This window comes from Cyclopterus lumpus, chromosome 24, assembly GCF_009769545.1.
Source record: "Cyclopterus lumpus isolate fCycLum1 chromosome 24, fCycLum1.pri, whole genome shotgun sequence".
Taxonomy (NCBI): Eukaryota; Metazoa; Chordata; class Actinopteri; order Perciformes; family Cyclopteridae; genus Cyclopterus; species Cyclopterus lumpus.
Genome location: NC_046989.1, coordinates 18,705,628 through 18,726,092, shown reverse-complemented (window position 1 = coordinate 18,726,092; position 20,465 = coordinate 18,705,628). Strand labels below are relative to the sequence as shown.

At 42.9% G+C, this 20,465-nt stretch overlaps 1 protein-coding gene across 1 annotated transcript in view; it reads left to right on the top strand.

The window, feature by feature from the left end:
• The window catches only part of cnstb (consortin, connexin sorting protein b), a 19,685-nt gene extending 972 nt beyond the window's left edge, over nucleotides 1-18,713 (top strand). The window contains exons 2-12 of the mRNA XM_034527645.1: nucleotides 3,313-3,434; nucleotides 3,672-3,864; nucleotides 4,741-4,850; nucleotides 6,659-6,689; nucleotides 9,115-9,201; nucleotides 9,328-9,439; nucleotides 9,995-10,016; nucleotides 10,110-10,179; nucleotides 12,594-12,880; nucleotides 16,028-16,172; nucleotides 17,096-18,713. Of these exons, the coding sequence (XP_034383536.1) occupies nucleotides 3,432-3,434; nucleotides 3,672-3,864; nucleotides 4,741-4,850; nucleotides 6,659-6,689; nucleotides 9,115-9,201; nucleotides 9,328-9,439; nucleotides 9,995-10,016; nucleotides 10,110-10,179; nucleotides 12,594-12,880; nucleotides 16,028-16,172; nucleotides 17,096-17,304 (1,269 nt within the window). The 5' untranslated portion in view covers nucleotides 3,313-3,431 and the 3' untranslated portion in view covers nucleotides 17,305-18,713. The remainder of the gene's footprint in view (nucleotides 1-3,312; nucleotides 3,435-3,671; nucleotides 3,865-4,740; nucleotides 4,851-6,658; nucleotides 6,690-9,114; nucleotides 9,202-9,327; nucleotides 9,440-9,994; nucleotides 10,017-10,109; nucleotides 10,180-12,593; nucleotides 12,881-16,027; nucleotides 16,173-17,095) is intronic.
• Nucleotides 18,714-20,465: the final 1,752 nt, after the last annotated feature.

The window sequence follows — 20,465 nt, the reverse complement described above, 5'->3', positions numbered from 1 at the left end:
CGTTGAACCGGAGGGATGGGCCATTCCAAACTTTTTCAACTGTATACCACTTTTCATTACAAATTTAGCAATATCGATTTCATGATTGGGTATGTGATTTTTCATATATAATGGTCATTTTTAGACGAAACACATTCTCATCTCATATAATAACACATTTATTACAAAAGCAATATGAGTACAATGAAATACAAAAATTAAAGATTATACAAAAGCGGTGAACATGTTTGGAAGTGATGCAGGCACATATCATTTTATTATTGATATATCTTTTAAAGGAATCGATACCAAATGAGTTGAACAGGAAACGAGTCAGCATGTTCCCTCGTATCAAAGTCAAAGGGTGTTTAGTTAGATGCCTGAAACAAGGTCTGTGGTTTCCTCAAGCTGAAGAGATTTTAACGTTTTGTTTTACAATATAAAATACAGTATGTCAGTAAACACCCGTTAGTAAACACCCATCTAACACTAATAAAGGATTATCTTATCTTATCTTCGATCCCCGCTCTCCCCATAGTTCATGTTGAAGTGTCCTTGAGCAAGGCACTGAACCCCCTGTTGCTCCCCGGGCGCTTCACTGCAGCCCACAGCTCCTTAATAACTAAGGATGGGTCAATGCAGAGAAGAATGTCCCCATGGGGGTCAATAAAAGTGTACATTTCTTTCTTTCTTTCTTTCTCTTAAACCTCATCACTCTGACTCACGCTCATGTGACCCGGGTTTGTTTATAGCCTCACGTTAGCTTTTTACTTCTGCCGATTGTATTCATGCTCCAAAAAACATAGACGTGGTGTTTATTAGTGATTATCTTGCTGAATACAAAGTGTAAGTATTACAAAGGTTTGTTTGACACACATCTTATTTTCTGCAATAATCCAAAAATCCAGTGGAAGAATCCAGGTGTGATTGCTAACATCCAGGTTGGCCTAAAAAACACGTCATCCCTGCAGCACTTGATGGAATGCAGATTTATCAAACCCCAAATAATACAGAACATATTCAAGAGAATATGATGGTTTTAAAAGAATAGCCATTTTTGGAAAGATCAAAACATAATAATAATAACACATTTTATAGCGCTTTTCAAAATACTCAAAGACACTTGCCAGCAGCCAGTTAGCTTAGCATCTTTACTGGAAACAAGGGGAAGCAGCTCGCCTGGTGCTGTCGAGAATCCACCTACCAGCACCAAGCTTACTAATAACATGTAACATCTTGTTTGTTTAATACGCAGCCGGCGTGTGAGAAGTAATATTTGTTAGCCGGCGGTGTAGCGGTGAGTTACCGTAGACAGAGCCAGGCTTGCTGTTTCATTGCCTTAATGCTAAGCTAAGCTAACCGTGCCCTGGCAAGGACATGAAGGTAGCATCTTCTCACCTCACTCTCGGCACGACTAGCCACGAGGCTAAGGGTAATGTTGAGATATCTCTTCTCTGCAAGTCTCTGCACAGCATCTGTCATAAAGCAATGGCTTCCTGAGACTAGGGGAGAAACATTTCATCAGAATCACGCTTTGGAGAATGCTCTGCAGTATTGTTAAGTAAGCTTGAATGTCATTTGTAGTAAACAAAAAGAAGCTAAACACTGGTATTAATCTGGACAAACCAGGTACAACTGACCCAGATGTTCATCTTCAGCCTCCTCCCCCAGCATCAGTCCTAATTTCCTCCTACACATCCTGTGAGTCAGCCTCTCGGCGCTCCCAGCGTGTCCTTGTGTGTCCATGCTGCGGAGTTCTCAGTGTTCACGTGACTGACGCTAACGTGCTGACGCTAACGTGCTGAGTGAACGCACAGTGTCACACTGCTCTCATGCCCTCGGAACACTCTGAGGCAGAAATAGATTAATCTCCAGCATGTCAGCCGTGGTCTATCCGACCTCCACCGACTGAGAGGAATTCATGGTGTTGGCAAGCTTTGGAGTAAAATTACAGCAACACTGCCCACATTTGTAATCTGGATCCCATGACAGATGGACGCAGGTGTTTACCTGTAGCATGAAAACAGCGAACCGTCTCTGAAGCCACAATGCAAAAGGACGTAGAGACTAAAAAACACATGAAAGCAAAAGCTGACAGGGCTGGTTTAAGGTTAGAACGAATGCAGTAAAAGGTCATTCATCCTGATTATGTCAACCTTTTGTCAACAGCCACAAATAAACCCTGGTGCCCTTCGGCAAGAAACTAAGTCTTACCTTGTTGTCTTATTCATCTGGATCAGTGGCACCAGAATGAGTGGGAGGGTATCCAGCTTCAGATAACATTGTATGCTGGTGAAATTAATCCATCTATGTATACAAATAAATGGATATCGGACTCCAACATGACGCTTATTCAGTCCAATGAGAATTGCTTCTCTTGGCACATTTGCCTCTCATTGAATATGCGCACGGTCGCACGGCGTTGGTTTAAAGATTCAATTCAATTCAATTCAGTTTATTTTGTATAGCTCCAATATCACAAATTACAAATTTGCCTCAGAGGGCTTTACAATCTGTACACATACGACATCCCTGTCCCAGGACCTCACATCGAATCAGGAAAAACTCCCCAAAAGATGGTAGGGATACGGCGACCTGACCTTTTCAGCCCCGGTAGCGATACCGGGGCTTACAGATCCGATACCAGTGTTAAATGTAGAAGCTGTATGCCTACTAATGGCTACAAATAAGTGTTGGGCACAAGGCCATATCTGTAATCAAAATCACATCCATACATGTTGAAGTAAATTAAATGAATAAATCCCCCTTTTCAGTTGAAATAAAAACCTACAATATGTAATAAGAAATGCTGGACAAATGTTCAATTCAATTCAATTCCAATTCAATGTTTATTTTATATAGCCCAATATCACAAATTACAAATTTGCTTCAGAGGGCTTTACAATCTGTACACATACGACATCCCTGACCTTTGACCTCACATCGGATCAGGAAAAACTCCCAAAAATAACCTAAATGTTGCCCCTCCTGTCTAAAGCTCCCTGTCTGGTAGAACAACATGTAAGAGCAGATTATTGACAGCATCTACTGTGCTGTCTGTCTGCACTGTAACACAAGCTGTGCAAATTATTCCACTCCACAGACTATCATGAGTTTATGTTCAACCCGCGAGTTCTTCAGAATGGAGCACTCTGACATGCCTCAATGGGCCGTTATGGTTTAGACACAAAGACGACCCTTTTTCACCAGAAATGCTGCGTCTCTTTGCATTCAACTCTTTCTTTGTTCTTCGTCCCCTCCTTCTCAGAATATACTGAATGCACGAGGCATACATTATGTTCTCTTTTTAAAGTACACTTATTGTTTTGACAGCTCGGTGGGGACAAAGAAAAGGAGTCTACGCTGAGAGAGAAGAGGAAGAACACAGCAAAGCACACGGCGGACTGCAGAATCTGAGAGCATCATCCTCCACTGCCCAGCCTTCATAAACTATGGTGGACATTTCAAACCTCCCTTTTGTTGACCACCCAGGAGAGGCGATGGAGGATTGCATCACATGCTCCATCACGAGTGATAACTAACCGAACCTGCAGAAACCTCGTTCTCCAGGGCCTGTGACGCCCCCTAAATCCTTTCTGGGAGCTTAGAGCAACACAAACTCAGGTCATTCTCTTATCTCACTCAAAGGAAGCGCTCCAATAAGAGTCAGAAAGATTTCATTTTTTTTCCAGTCAGGGCCTGAAACAAGAGACCCAGCCACAGCTCTCTGGAGGGTCCCAGAGGAGCTTTTGGGGAACTTCGACTTGGAGGATAAGATTGCCGCGGTGACGGAGGTGATGGGGAACAAGAACGCCATCCCGCCGAAAGGTCCCGACACTGGGACAACGCAGAGAGAGGAAGGGGTGTGCATCGACAGTGCCTCAGGTAAAATAACCTTTCTCCATCTTTTCAGTTTTTAAGTCTGTGCACCTCAGGGGTTGTTGCTTTTTCTGCAGTATCAGCTAATGTGGATGGTTGTGGCCCTTTGAAATATACTACATACTCATCCAAATGCCTCTCAAAGATAGTTTGTCATCTTAAACCACCTGGTTGATTGAAAGCCTTTCCAAACAACTCAAGGCTTCTCATCCATCTGTGGACCACAGTTTCCCACAAACTGCTGTAGCGCGCCGGCACACTAAACAGAGCTTAAGATGATCAGGATGATGCTAAGTTGTAAGGATGGGATGTTTGCAATGCCCTATACAGATGGAGCTGACAAGTTATGTTAAATAAGAGATGCATTATACAGCTACAGTTAATGGCGACTAATTGTCGCGGTAATGGCTGCAGGCTAGGGGCTGACAGGCTGTCAACGATGGCAACCTGCTGAGCTAAAGGTAGCTTTAGTTTAGCATCTACCAGGTCCTCTGGGGCTGCCGTGACACACACACACATACACACACACACACACACACACAGCATATCCCTGTACTTCTATCTTTGAGAGGACACTAATCGACAGAGTTTAATTAAATTAAGTAAATTCGAGAGTTATGGCCAAAAACGTGATTTGTAAAGTCACAACCAATTCTAATCAGTTCATCCAAGTGGATGTTTGTGCAAAATTTGAAGAAATGTCCTCCAGGAATACCTGAGATATCTTGTCAACTATGGACAGACAACTGGAAAGCACAAAGCCTTCGCCAAGTCTGGCGCTGAAGCATTAAAAAAGGATATTTCTTGTCGTTACTGTGAGATTTTAGGAAGTGACTGCACCATAAATTTACCAAAGCATTTGTTTGTGTCCTTTGTTTCCAGGAAGTGTCTCCAGAGATGGACTGCCGGGCCCCAGCCCAGAGCTGCTGGCCTCCCTGCAGTCCCTCAGAGAAAACAGTGACTACACAATGCTGCCACACTCCCTGCACCAGGTAAGTGTCTGCATGTGTTGTCTCCCAAATCCAGAGAGAATATGTCTTTATTTAGTCAGACAGAAGGGCTTTGTGCGTGCGTGGGTGGGTGGGTGGGTGGCTAGGTGCATGCATATGTTTGTGAGTCTGTGTGCTTGCATCTACAGTATGTGTGTGCATGGCAGTCCTCCCCTGTGACCTCATTCCAAAGTCTCTGTTTTCTCAGTTAGCTGGGACAAATATGACAAACCCCCGAGCTGGTGTTTCTCAAACGGATCAGTGTAGCTTGTTAGAGTCAAATGCTGCAACCTGTAAATCAACATCAGCTGTAGTTGCAGAACATTTTGCCACCGTTTGGCGATGCAGATGCAGGGATTTGAACTGGAAACCCAATACGCTTTCGTTCACATGTCTAATATTCTCTCCCCTACCACCTCCGCTCCCTAAGATCACAATGATGGTGCTTAAACAGACACGCTAATTAGCAGTGTGATGAATTTGGTTCCGTCTCGTGTAGTGTAGTTGAAAAGGATCACAGCAAAAAACATCGGTTTCATGTTGCTCGAGCCATCCTTTGTAGACAACCTCCGAACAGCAACTAGACAACATGATCCATTTGTCCCAGCTTTTCCAGCACCTTGAGAAGCTTGTAGTTTACTTTGCTTCACTGCCAACTCAGTGACCACAGAACAAAGGCAAAGCTCAAATACTAAGAAAGGAAAGGAGGGGCAATGTAGTTCAATCAGGAATCAGGGTCGGTTCTGTTCTGTTACTGTGAGAGTCACGCATGATCACAGTTAGCATTTACTTTTATATATATATATATATATATATATATATATATATATATATATATATACACACACTACAAATACAATGAATTTGAGTTACTCTATGGTGAGCATAGAGGCCCACTTTTATCAGACACATGAATATATTTGATATCTGCTAGCACCTGCTACACTGGTGTATCAAATATGTCCCTGCTTTTGGCCTTGCAGGCTCGTTGGAGGACCCACCCCATGTCTGAGATGAACTGTAGCACATGTTAGAACAATGTGCTCTGTAGTGTATATCAATAAAAAGACAACAGCAGGTTATCTTGTTGGGTTTTCATTCTGTGTTATAATACAATAATATAGCCTAGATAATATTGAAATGTCGACATCTTAGATATTTTTGGCAAAATGACACATTTTCTGGTTCCAGGTCCTCAAACGCATGTGTGATGCATTCAATAACTTTCAGTTTGGGGCTTATTAAACAATCAATTTATTTAGTATTTTTCCGCTTTGAGAAAATATAATTGGTATTTTTCACTCTTTGTGACATATTATAGCTCTCATGGTTCATGTAAGGAAATCAAGACAATAGTGAGCAGATTAGCTGATAATGGAAAATAACCATTTTGGAGTTACAGAAGGATATTTGAGTAGGTGAGAGTCATATAGTCGAAGGTATGAAGTGGATGGGAAACAAAGAACAAAGACTCCATAATCCAGACCATAATGAGTTGCATGTGACTTCATGTCTCACATGCAGGAGGTATCCATGGTTCAGGATCTTGATATGACTCTGTCATGTGATCTTCATCTTTGAAGGAATTTGGTGAATTTAGAAACAAACACATCTGCATTTGATCGTACAGCCTCATTAGTGTTTCATTGTTTCATCACTGTTTGCTTTGATGCTTCATGGGTTCATGGTGATGTTTGCCATAACACAGTAATACAAGTGATGTCTGATTCTCGATGCTGCGCTAGTTTTTGGGGAGTTTTGTGGGAATCAGCGTTCTGTACCTGCTGTTTAATCAACAATCTTTTTTTCAGATCGCAGAGGCCTACTCGCTCAAAGAGGACTGTATCCTTTCGAAGTCCATAGGGACCTCATTTGTTTGTGACCATAGACTGTATAGAAGAAGTGGATGCAGTCAACGTGACCTTACCCATTGGTTGGTGGGCTACGGTTTTGAAGCCTCAAGTTCGGCATTTTGGTAGACATCTTGTTATTTTGGAACCAGAAGGGACAGGAGAGGGCAGAGCTAAGTACGACCGAATGCTAAATAAGAATTTTTTTTCCGACCAAAATGTTACAAGAAACTTTTAGGAACTGAACACACAGTGTGAAAGGGTAGTGACCTGTCAATCACCTTGCAGCCCCGCTCCTTAAGTGTACCCTGCTTTATGGTCTGTCTACTAAATGAACATCACGCTGTATTGAAGAAGACTTGAACTAGAGATTGAGACCATAAACTCATGTTTACAATGTTTACTGAGGGAATAAATCAAGAGAAGTAGAGTCATTTATATAGACTTCTATACAACCAGAGGAGTCACCCCCTGGTGGTCAGGAGAGAGAATGCAGCTTTAACACATGAAGCATAGACTTCTATACAACCAGAGGAGTCTTCCCTGGTGGTCAGGAGAGAGAATGCAGCTTTAACACACAAAGCATAGACTTCTATACAACCAGAGGAGTCGCCCCATGGTGATCAGGAGAGAGAATGCAGCTTTAACACATGAAGCATAGACTTCTATACAACCAGAGGAGTCGCCCCCTGGTGGTCAGGAGAGAGAATGTAGCTTTAACACATGAATCATAGACTTCTATACAACCAGAGGAATGCAAATTTAAGACACTTCTGCATGAGCTTCCCCTTCAGAACCAGAGTTTGCCATCTGATTGTGACATTTGCCAGTCACTAGTATTCTCTAGTCGTGACTGAGCCACACTGGCACATACCATGATTAGATAAAAGTGTAGGAGTGCGATATCCACTCTGTGGAAGAAGAGCTTTGATCTCGTTTAGTAGGAAAGGGGGTTTGCTCATTGTGAGGGACATCAAGCAGAGCAGATTTTGGGCTTCACAAGTTTGTATTTCTTCCATTTGAGGCTTGTGTTGGTCTGATGACACACTTACAGGAACAAAAGGAATAATAATCTGATAATCAAAATGGCAATAAGCAATGAAAATGTAAGAAGAATATGTCAGAGCAAAAAAGTTCCCGTCATTCATCTTTTCTCTCATTTCTGGCTGTGCATCTTTCTGTCATTGAGCTTATCAATGACAGATAAGTCTTATTGTTGCCGTGGTCGGTCTGTTCTTTTGTCTCAGTAACTGGGTGTTCCCCACATGCCGGCTGAAAGGAGTTTCCTCTGGCTCTGTTTCGCCGTTGGTCTGGCAACGTAGCCGCAAAGAGGATAGTGTGTGTTTACGTGTGAGGGAAAGAGAGAGAGAGGGCGAGTGAGATGGGGAGGGAGGATCCACTGTTTCTGAACTCATGATTCATTGATTGTTTCCACGCAGGAATCAGGCACGGATGTTGTTGATCATCAGTTTATATTTTTTCGTTTCTTTAGATTTCTCTTTTTTATTATGGATGATCACAATGCAGGATAACCACCGCTTCCCCCAGTTTTAACTGAAACAAGCTCAAACAGATGGAATAGCTCCAACACATCTATTATCACAGCTAAATCAAATGGATCAAATAGAATCCATTTAATGCCCCAAAATGAAAAATATTTAAAGTTTGATGCAAAACCTCCAAAATTAGAACAAAATGTGTGTTTTTAAATCTCTTATATACTTTATACTTTATACCAAACTGCCGATCCCAGCTGCCATTGGGCAGGGTTCACCCTGGTCAGTTTATCTCAGGGCACATATTGAGACAGACAACCATTCATGCTCACATTCACAACTAACTAATTTAGAGTCTCCAATTAACCTAAGATGCATGTCTTTGGACTGTGGGAGGTTGCCGGAGAACCCAGAGGGAACCTACAGTGACACGGGGAGAACGTGCAGACTCCACACAGAAGGACCCCCCGGGATACGGGCATCGAACCTGGGCCTGAGGGGACAGTGTTAGCCACTACACCACCGTGCAACCCTCTTTAATGTACTTTAGTAGTTTATTTCTTTGCTTTCTCAATCCACCCTCTCTCTCTCTCTCTCTCTCTCGTACTATGCTCATGTTCCTTGCGGCTAATGGGTAGTTTCCTCGGTCCTTGATGCTATCTGTCAAGTGGACATGTTGCTGTCCTTTATCTTTTGACATTTCTAGACATATTTAGCTCATGCTGATACTCTGACCGACATATGAGTGAGTGACTCTTCTAATTGACCTTTTCATTATGAGGATCCTTCTAACCTCGAGGTTCCATTTACTTTACCGCCCTCGTTTTGCATTGATTTTCTTTTCATTTATTAGTTATTTCAAGGTGCAGAGACGCTTAGGTTGAAAGTCTCAGTTGACGTCTTAACTAACGATGCTACCAGACCAGTGGGCCATCCAGTTCCTGCAGCTGGAGAAGCTCTACCACGAACGCCTGCTCTCCAACCTCGCCGCTCTGCAGGCGAACTGGGGTACTGCACGCATATGTTTCATCCCCTCTGGAAATATTATCTGTGAGGAAAAACCTTCATGTAAGGCTGTGCAACATCAATAAATAATAAATAGGTTTGTGCATTCACTCCACGTGTGTTTACTAGAGAGCCAGTGGAGAGAGAAGAAGAACGATGGAAGCATTTCGCCCGCAGAGACGGACGGCATCGGTCAGAAACACATCGAGACACTGAGCCAGATCTGCAGGACACACCTCCGGTATGCCACAGGCACATCAACACAACATTCATCAGATGATATTTGTGATATCTTTCATGTTTCCTTCCCCTCGGTAAAAATACAGACAGCCCAAACTTCCATAATAAACATTTTGCCTCACTGTAATTGACCTGCATCTTCGTATAACATGTGGACACACTGAGAAGTCCAACCCATTGGTAGTGCATGAAGACACACATGGGAATCATTTGGGGGAAATCAATATTTCTGACCGGGCATAAGAGACTTCTGCAGGATAGGGATTCTGCATGCTAGACGTTGTTGTGTCCCACGGATGCTATGACTCTCTTGGTATGTTATTGCAGCTCAGTCATTTGATGCAGTGGATTTGATTTGGAAAATCATGAGCCAACATCTGTTGGAAAGGCCTGCAGAATATATTAGCTTTTTTAATATATTAAGTAACACCATCAACCTTTGGCATTTCTCAACTTGTGTTTCTCTCTTTTCTCTTTCTCCTGCTGTCTGTCTGGTCTTCCCCTGCCTTGACTGTACTTTGTCTCTATCTGCGTTCTTCTTTTTGGCATAACTCAGACCATCCATCAGTGTGGAGCAGGTGAGACATCTAAACCTTCCCGTTGTGCTGATCTTTACTTAGTTGGATATTTCTGACACAATACATGATCGTTAACTATGTTTGATTCGACAGGACACAATGAATTCAACACTAAAAGACATTCAGAGCGAGAAAGAGACGCTACAACCCTGTCGCGATGAAGGTAAACATGTGTTTTGTTTTTACAGTACCAAGTTGAACTTGTTATTGTTGGGTGGGGAAAAAAACATCCATCAACATGCTACAATATGAACCATGTCCACCATCCTGTGTTAGCTAGTTAGCATGTTAACATGATCACAGTGACGATGCTAACATACTGATGCTGAACATGTTCAATATGAACCATTTTTAGCATCCTGCGTTAGCTAATTAGCATGTTAACATGATCACAGTGACGATGCTAACATACTGATGCTGAACAGGTTCAATATAAACCATGTTCACCATCTCACTTTAGCTAGTTAGCATGTTAACATGATCACAGTGACAATGCTAACATACTGATGCTGAACATGTTCAATATGAACCATTTTCAGCATCCTGCGTTAGCTAGTTAGCATGTTAACATGATCACAGTGACGATGCTAACATACTGATGCTGAACAGGTTCAATATTAACCATGTTCAACATCCTACGTTAGCTAGTTAGCATGTTAACATAATCACAGTGACGATGCTAACATACTGATGCTGAACATGTTCAATATGTACCATGTTCACCATCTCGCTTTAGCTAGTTAGCATGATAACATGATCACAGTGACGATGCTAACATACTGATGCTGAATATGTTCAATATGAACCATGTTCACCATCCTGCGTCACTGACGATGATAACATACTGATGCTGAACAGGTTCAATATGAACCATGTTCACCATCCTGCGTTAGCTAGTTAGCATGTTAACATGATCACAGTGACGATGCTAACATACTGATGCTGAACATGTTCAATATGAACCATTTTCAGCATCATGCGTTAGCTAATTAGCATGTTAACATGATCACAGTGACGATGCTAACATACTGATGCTGAACAGGTTCAATATGAACCATGTTCACCATCTCACTTTAGCTAGTTAGCATGTTAACATGATCACAGTGACGATGCTAACATACTGATGCTGAACATGTTCAATATGAACCATTTTCAGCATCCTGCGTTAGCTAGTTAGCATGTTAACATGATCACAGTGACGATGCTAACATACTGATGCTGAACAGGTTCAATATGAACCATGTTCACCATCCTACGTTAGCTAGTTAGCATGTTAACATGATCACAGTGACGATGCTAACATACTGATGCTGAACATGTTCAATATGTACCATGTTCACCATCTCGCTTTAGCTAGTTAGCATGTTAACATGATCACAGTGATGATGCTAACATACTGATGATGAATATGTTCAATATGAACCATGTTCACCATCCTGCGTCACTGACGATGATAACATACTGATGCTAAACAGGTTCAATATGAACCATGTTCACCATCCTGCTTTAGCTAGTTAGCATGTTAACATGATCACAGTGACAATGCTAACATACTGATGCTGAAACAGGTTCAATACGTACCATGTTCACCATACTGCTTTAGCTAGTTAGCATGTTAACATAATCACAGTGACGATGCTAACATACTGATGCTGAAACAGATTCAATATGTACCATGTTCACCATCTCGCTTTAGCGTGTTGGCATGCTAACAGTTGCTCATTAAAGGCAGCCTGATGGGAATGTCTTTCAGGTTTTTGGACATAAACCAAAGCACTGGGCAAATACAAATGTTGATTTGATGATAGCACTTTGTGAAAAGTCTAAGGATGACCAAAGTAATAATTAAATTAGATTGACATTAATGTGTAGGCTGCATTCAAAAAGTCGCTAAAATTATGTCCTTTGGCTTTTCCTAACCAATTGAAATTTACCTCGATGAAAAACATCATTAGACCAAGGAAAGTTGTGAAGGAGAATTCGTAAAGACTACAGCAGTGCTAAGAGAATCCGAAAATAAACTTTACTTAACACATAATAAAAAGAGTATAGTGACAAACTCAATGGTGTACAATTCAAGTTAGGATTCCCGTCCTGAACAGAATCCCCCCTTCACAGAAGGATGTTTTCAATTTGAAGGATGGTCCAGTGCATCTTATGCTAAAGGATATAAGAAGGGACTCCTGGAAGGGCCTTTCCTTCGCATTTAAAGAAGTCAACCAGCTCTTATCGAGACTGCCACGCAGATACTTCCCATAGACTGCGTAACACAAAAGTGTCTTTTTTTAATTAATTTCTTTATTGAGTGCAGGTGTAACAGACATTTCTTTGGCTTGTTAACATTTCATAGTTTTTAACATTTAGAAGGGTTCAACATTTCTAAGCTTGTCACTAATAAACTATTCCAGCTTACATCACTTCCATTCTTTCAGCTTGGTCGAGTTAGTGCCTTTACCTTCTAATCCACACAGGCTAAACAGGCCCTCTGTATCAATACACCGTTAAGTTCACATACTTTAATACTTTATAATAATCCATAATCAATAACCAATCTCCTGTGTTTCTTCCGCACACTAGTTAACGAGACTGAAACAACACACCAGGATGAAGAACAAAAGCAAAGTGTGGACCCCGAGCTTCCCACACCACAGACATGCCATCAGGAGGGAGGTGAGGAGGAGGAGGAGGAGGAGGAGGAAAGAGAAGAAGAAGAAGAAGAAGAGACATGTGAGGAAGGACAGGAAGTAGAGGAGGAGGAGGAGCCGTGCGAGGAGACGCCAGAGGAGGAGGTGAAGGTGGAGTGGCCAACAGGAGTCCCCCAGGCTTCAGACAAGGACCTGGACAAGCTGTCTCACACAGAGGGGGTAGGGAAACACTTTATCTGCCTTATAGGAGATGCATTTGAGTAGGCTGAACAGAATGTCACAAAACATGATCTGGATATTAGACAAATGTATAAGAGAGAGCAGGAAGGGGATGAATCTTTCTTGCCCTGAATCCCTCTCTCAACCTTTATCATCTTTCCTTCCTGAATTATTTCCTTTCTTCACAATCCATGCATCTACCCTTCCTCTCTCTGATCTCTGCTGTGTATACTGTCTGCCTGCAGAAAGTAAGACTGCATTCCTATGAGTTCTATTCTCTGGCCCCCGGCTCTTTGTCTTTGCTGGGACACTCCTGTGAACAATCTCTGCGGTGCCCCGGTGAGATCATTGCTGCGGTCTTTCTGTCCAAAAACCTCCACCCATGTTCGCTGGTGTGGCCAGACACTTGGGGAAGTTTACCCCAACACATGTAGTCGATTACCGTCGACATCATTCTCCGGCTCGAACACTGAGCTGAAGGTGGCGTGGTTCTTCCGAGAGGTGGAGATGAAATCTAAGCTACTCCAAACAAGCAGTACGGGCTGAAGGCTGAGCATTGATGGGGTCAGGATGATGGCTGTTATGTAATCCAGTAGATCGACTGGGTGGGCCATGGGTGGGACTTCTTTATGAGGGTTTTGTTTGTTATTATCCAACAACTTTCTCTTTTGCACTCATTCTGAGAAACTTCAGAAAATATGTAACAGCAAAGCCCAGTGCTGTCATAAATGAATGGCATGAAAGAAAATTAAATCCAATCTCTCTTGAATTTAACTTGAACATAATTTGACATGAGTTGTTGTGGTATTGATTCAAGACATCAACTGTAGGTTGATATATATTGGCTCATTGGAGATATATACACCGTTTTTAGCATTTCATTTAGCTTTTAAGTAACAAGCAATTGCAGCAATTTAGAGAAAGTAATGCCAAAATAAAAAGATATATATGACAGTGTGATATGTGAAAAAGCCGTACTGTGTCCTTCCAAACAACACAGAATGAAGACAAAAGAACATTTTTGATCAAGCTTTGCGGCTGTGGATGTTTCTGTGTTTCTGTTAGTTCAGTTCCGTCTGGCACCAGCTGTTCTGAGAGATCATCCCTTACGGACTACTATTATTTCTATAAATGTCTAACCTTCTATCCTAAAGCCAATCTGCCCCATAGACAATGAAAGTAAAACGTCAGTCTCGAGGAGATAGCTGTTTCTGCTCTGTAACATCACAATTTACACAGTGGTAACGCAGAAAACCCAGATTTGAATGGCACCAGAATATTAAAAGTCAAACATGATATACTGACATGCCTCTGCACAGACTTGACTGAATGTGATGACCCACATCGACCCATTGACCCCCCGGCCTCAGGAAGTAATTGACCTATAAATGATGGCAGCGGATGAGGCTGGCAGCTTGAGAAATGACTCCACGTCAGCAGTCAGCATATGACCGTGCTGTGTGTTATGAACTCTGCTCTGTGGTTTGTTTAGCGATTATGATCAGGTCAAAAGGTTCTCATTAAGGTTAGGGTTAGGAATGAATCTCGTTACTGACATCTGCTGACTGTACAGTGTCACTGCGGTTTCATTATCAGTCAGTAATGTCAGAAATATATCCCTGTAACTTTGCTCCGTCTGAATGCTGAGCTTTCCCAATTATGAGCTCCCTCTGAAGCACATTGTTTGTGCTTCTGTATTGGTGCACCTCTGTTTCTGCAGCTCTGTGTTAACTTGCCTTTGCCAAGCTTCTGTGGCTCAGCTCCAGTGCATCTGAAAGGCTGCTGGTCGTCTGTTGACTCGTATAAAACACACAGTAGCAGCATTAGTCTGCTGGTGGAACCTGTTCACTCCCTGCCACTGATTATGTTTGGTGATGAAGTTCCTGTGTTATATTCTGTGATTTAACTTAAAACCAGGCAGCAACATTTGAGTCAGAAAAGTGAAGCCAATGCGGAAGTTCCTTAAACTTGCATTCTATCTCCTGACCACCAGGGGGAAACTCCTCTGGTTGTATAGAAGTCTATGCTTCATGTGTTAAAGCTGACCACTCTCCTGACCACCAGGGGGTGACTCCTCTGGTTGTATAGAAGTCTATATAAATTACTCTACAGACCAGCTGCATTCTCTCTCCTGACCACTAGGGGGCGACTCCTCTGGTTGTATAAAAGTCTATGCTTCATGTGTTAAAGCTGCATTCTCTCTCCTGACCAGCAGGGGGCGATTCCTCTGGTTGTATAGAAGTCTATGCTTCATGTGTTAAAGCTGCATTCTCTCTCCTGACCACCAGGGGGCGACTCCTCTGGTTGTATAGAAGTCTATGCTTCATGTGTTAAAGCTGCATTCTCTCTCCTGACCACCAGGGGGCGACTCCTCTGGTTGTATAGAAGTCTATGCTTCATGTGTTAAAGCTGCATTCTCTCTCCTGACCACCAGGGGGCGACTCCTCTGGTTGTATAGAAGTCTGATTCATGTGTTAAAGCTGCATTCTCTCTCCTGACCACCAGGGGGTGACTCCTCTGGTTGTATAGAAGTCTATATAAATGACTCTATAGACCAGCTGCATTCTCTCTCCTGACCACCAGGGGGCGACTCCTCTGGTTGTATAGAAGTCTATATAAATGACTCTACTTCTCTTGATTTATTCCCTCAGTAAACATTGTAAACATGAGTTTTTGGTCTCAATCTCTAGTTTCAAGTATTCTTCAATACAACATGATGTTCATTTAGTAAATGATGGTAATTTAGAGTCAAACAGACCATAAAGCAGGGGATGCTTTAGGGCGGGGCTACCTGGTGACAGGGTGCTACTACGGTGATGTTTCATCTTAGAACTTTAACCCGTTCACAGTGTGTTTTTAGTTAATATATTCTCATGACATTGAAAGGGTAACCAAATCTGATTGGCTTGTTGAATCACATGTTTTGGGTTGCTTCATTTTATTTATTTTATTTGTGGGTCCATAGATACTCCATATACCCGCATGTATGTGCACAAGCACTGAGGAACTGAGTTTTTCATGATATGTCCCCTCTAACAGACACCACCCTGTGCTTGTACCGGCCCGCTAATCAGGTTCTGGGTACAGTGACCCCTAACAAGAGGAAGACGGTCATGGTCATTTCTCTGGATTCTGTGTCTCCCTCAGAGATCCTCACCTGACGGTCTGGTCTCCATTCTGAAGAAGAGGAGAGCATCGCTGGATGGATTGCCTCCCCCTAGCGACATAGTCACTAAACAGAGCTCCAAACGCAAAGTTCGCTTCAGTGAGCCGGAGGAAGGCATTGAGCAAGGTACGGTTTCACTGGGGGGGGGGACTGACTTTTTTAGATTGTGGGCCTATGCAGAAACACATGAGGAGTCGCAGGCCAACCAATAGTAAATGTATAGTTTTCAACCAGTTACACTGGACGCCCCTGCCATGCATAGTTGAAAACCACTGCTTTGCGGTACAGATTATTGATAGAATCAAAGGCTAAGGGAGCAAACAGAAAACCATGCTACCGTGGCAGCACAGAGGGCGTTGATGAATGGAACTCCCGGCATCTTTCCAACCACTGCAGGGACTAATGGTTCGCACCTGTCTTGACATGTTCTTGCCGGTGTGATACTACTGTTAGATCCCCGAGAGAGTGCTGTTAGTAACTTGCAAAAGCCAACAGCACTTTAAACACTCTTGCAAGCAGCTTTCATGAAATGTACAACTCGTGGACATCTCTGGCGCTTCAGAGAGGTGCATGGAGAGTGGCTGGAAAGTAGTACATCAATGAAAACAGTCTTTGTCGCTTCGTGACCGACAGCAAGGAGAGAGGAGACACTGGAAGAATCAGTGTGTCCAGACCAGAAGAGCCCATGTGCCAGTGTACAAAGTGTGGGACTGATGTCTTCTAACATTATACTCTTTCATCACGGCAACAGATTCCTTGCAAATGAAGCAATCACACTTCCCCTTGAAAAGAATTCACAACATTTCTGAAATCTTCAGCATCCATCTTCACTCTTTTTTGGTACCGCCAGGTTTAGCTAATCAACTCATGTAAATGTAGTAATCAATGAATGGCAGGGACATCTAGTGTCCAAACTAAGAAGTGCAATGTACATACGGTGACATTTTCTTCAGAACAGCTCAAGCCTCATTCTAGTTTACCATTTAAAAACTGCAGTTAACCCTTAGTTTGGTCAAATCACTTGGCATCTGTCCATTTCTCCCCCGCAGATGAGATGGGTGGAGATTCCTGCCTGATCCTGCTGCTGCTGTGCCTGGTTACCGTGGTGATCAGCATAGGCGGGACGGCCCTCTACTGCACGCTGGTGGACACTTACTCCAACATTTGCACCGACTTCACTCACAACGTCGACTTTTACGTCATGAACGTGCGGAGGTTCTTCGAAGGGCTCGCCCACTGGCTGCCCCTCCGGACGTAGGACCCCGTTTCATCTGCATTCCGGATCGGGATGTTTTCAGAACTGTGCTGCAGTGGACAGAGACTCCCACCTCCACATCGACCTGGACAGGCGTGGGATCCACATGCATTAATCTGCCGCTGCCATCCGGAGTGTTTAGAGCGTTGATTTCTTCTGCAGTGACTGGAGCGTGGACCCTTTGGCTCAGATTTACGTCTAACTGGTGCTCAATGCAACCACCAACAGTCAAAAACGGTCGCCGCGTGCATGTTGCGGGATCAGAACCTCCCGGAGGTTCACTACTGTTTATGTGGATATTTACACCAGATACACAAGAGGGCTCACGACTCTCAACGATATTTCTATTTTAACAGAAGAAGTAGTTCATCCGTTTCTCTTACGTCTGTAGCCGTCGTAGCTTTGTCTTTTGTTCCTCAAGCTTTCTTGTTCAGTCTTTGGAAATCATTAGGATTGAACGTGTGTTTGTTTTTTTGGAACGATAAATGGGCCAAAGGATGATGTTTTCTTTCTAGTTTCTGTTACCGCTGTCTTTTCTCCGTTAAATGGATATATTGTAGGGCTGTACACCTTTATCAGACACATTACACAACAACATCTAAGATGGATGTTATTTTGAAAAACCCTGATTCCAAAGGAGCCTTTTATGATCCTGTCACTGAAAAGTGTCAACGTGCGCGTTCACCTCAATACAAGTGGTTGCTCTTAACATTCCTCTCATCACCTATGTATACAACTAACTCAAAGAGAAACACTGTACTGGGTATGATTCTGGTAAATGCACAAAGTGCCCTATTAAATGCAGCATCCCAAAACAGACTGCATGATGCTCTATGTGTGCATTCAGGGAGAGTGTGGCTCTGGGAATATCAGGTCTACCGACTGATAACACAACACACTGCAGTGTCGTCATGACGATTATCAGGATGCAATATAGTCATTTAACTCCACAGACTCAGGCACTGTCCCTGTGTTTTCATGTCCTCGTGATCACATACAGGTGGTTTAAGAAGAGAAGTATATTATTCTATATCTTCATGTCTATCTTCACTCTGCATTGGGCGTGTGGGAATACCCAGTGGACATGGCTCAAAGGCTGAGCTCTGTGGACCAACAGCCGTGTTTCCCGTCTGACACAAGGGACACAACATAAAAACACGGCTGGCAACACTGAATCCTTTTGTAAAAAACACAAATCTAAATTGCATGTTTTTTTATTGATGTTTTTACTGATTTCAACACAATTCTTTTCTTATCTCTCCTTCTAAACTCCCAATTGTATGCAAAGTGATGAATATTACTTCTGTATTGATCTCAGTGGATGTTGCATTATGCAATCCACCTTAAGACTATATGTTTCTATATTTATGTTCAGTTGTGTCCACAAGGGGAATACAAACAAAATGGAAAGGAACATTTGCTATTGTGTTTTATTTTGCTCGTCCTAATTTGAACTGCTGCTTGGTAGGTGAGTTCAGGTTTAATTATCAAGATATTATGCTTGTTTGACTGTAACACGCATGCTCCTGTCGGTTTGGACCAATGATCATGTAGTACCCCGGCTCCGCCACAAGAGGTCAATGTTCACCGCAGAATCACCGACGCACTGCTGCAGCCCGACACGGCGACGACAGCTCAGACTGAAACCATCATATTTCACATTCACAATACTTTGATTTGAGAAGAATATGTAGACTACTGTTCCTAGATATTATAATACAACATTATAATACATGACGTCACCTGTGGAATAAATACACGTACATTGTAACTATTAGCAAATACTACAAATAGGATCTTAAATAAACAATAATTATCCACATACGCTTTGAAGATGCGTTGTTGCTGCCGATATAATATAAAGTGCTGATTCATTACTTTAGGACAGCTCTGTTCGCCTACAGCCAATCGGCGGACAGAACCGGAACTAACGCGTCACCACTAACTTACCGGGCGGGACCGTGAACAGAACATGACCATGTTCGGTGCCACGGGGTTCACCGGACAGTTTGTTGTGGAGGAGGTCGCCCGGCGGAAGCTCTCTGAAATGGGCCGCGGCCGGAAGACGCGCCGCGGCCCGCTGTGCACGTGCTGCGCCGCACGCCGCCACTAAGTTTGTCAACAGTTATTGTTGTTGTGTATCTTTAGCTCCAAAAGAACAATGTTGACTTGAGCCTAAAATACAAGTGTAACAAGTGGGCGTTACCGCGGGTGGTTCCCCCGAGCACAGAGACGCTGTAGACGGGTACCGTTTAGGGGGGTTCTCATTGAGGCTGAAAAAGACTGAAAAGTCAACCAAACTAGCTAGGATTTAAGTATTTGCTCTGTAATCCAAATCTACTAGGGACTACACTTTATTCTACTTTTTACCTTGAGGTAAACAGATCTTTGTCCTTAATCAGTTTGACAAGAATTTCACATTCTAGCAAAACTGAAACTTCACTGGTTCCAAGGATCCTCCACATCTACTCGTAGATATTATAGACTGCGGACTCGTTCACACATGCATCTAAATCCCTCCTCTCTTATTTATCCCACCCGCTCCACACAGACCCAGCGCCTCGTCACAGGGGGCCTCTGGAACTGCCAGTCAGCTAACCGCAAGGCGGACTTCATCTCTGGCTTCGCTATCAAGCAATCACTGGACTTCCTGGCTCTCACTGAGACTTGGATCACACCAGACAACACACCAACCCCTGCTGCTCTCTCCTCGGCCTTCTCCTTCAGCCACACACCCAGACCCTCAAGTCACGACTGTTTCCTGTGCTGGCTCCTCAGTGGTGGAACAAGCTCCTCATTGACATCAGGACAGCAGGAAGTCTCTACAAACTAAAAACACATCTTTTTCGACTATACCTTGAATAGGGAAGGTAGCGCTGTAGTAGCACTTTGGTAGCACTTAAATGTCTCTTACTGATAGCACTTTGTAGTTTAACACTTTAGTAGCACTTAAATGTCTCTTACTGATAGCACTTTGTAGTTTAACTTTATTGAAGAAATTGTACTTTCTTGATTCTTGTTGTTCTGAGTTTGGACTCATGGTTTAATGCACTTATTGTAAGTCGCTTTGGATAAAAGCGTCAGCTAAATGACATGTAATGTAATAACACTAAGGGTAACAATAATCAGTATTTTGTGAGGCTGTGAATAATTGCATAGGACTT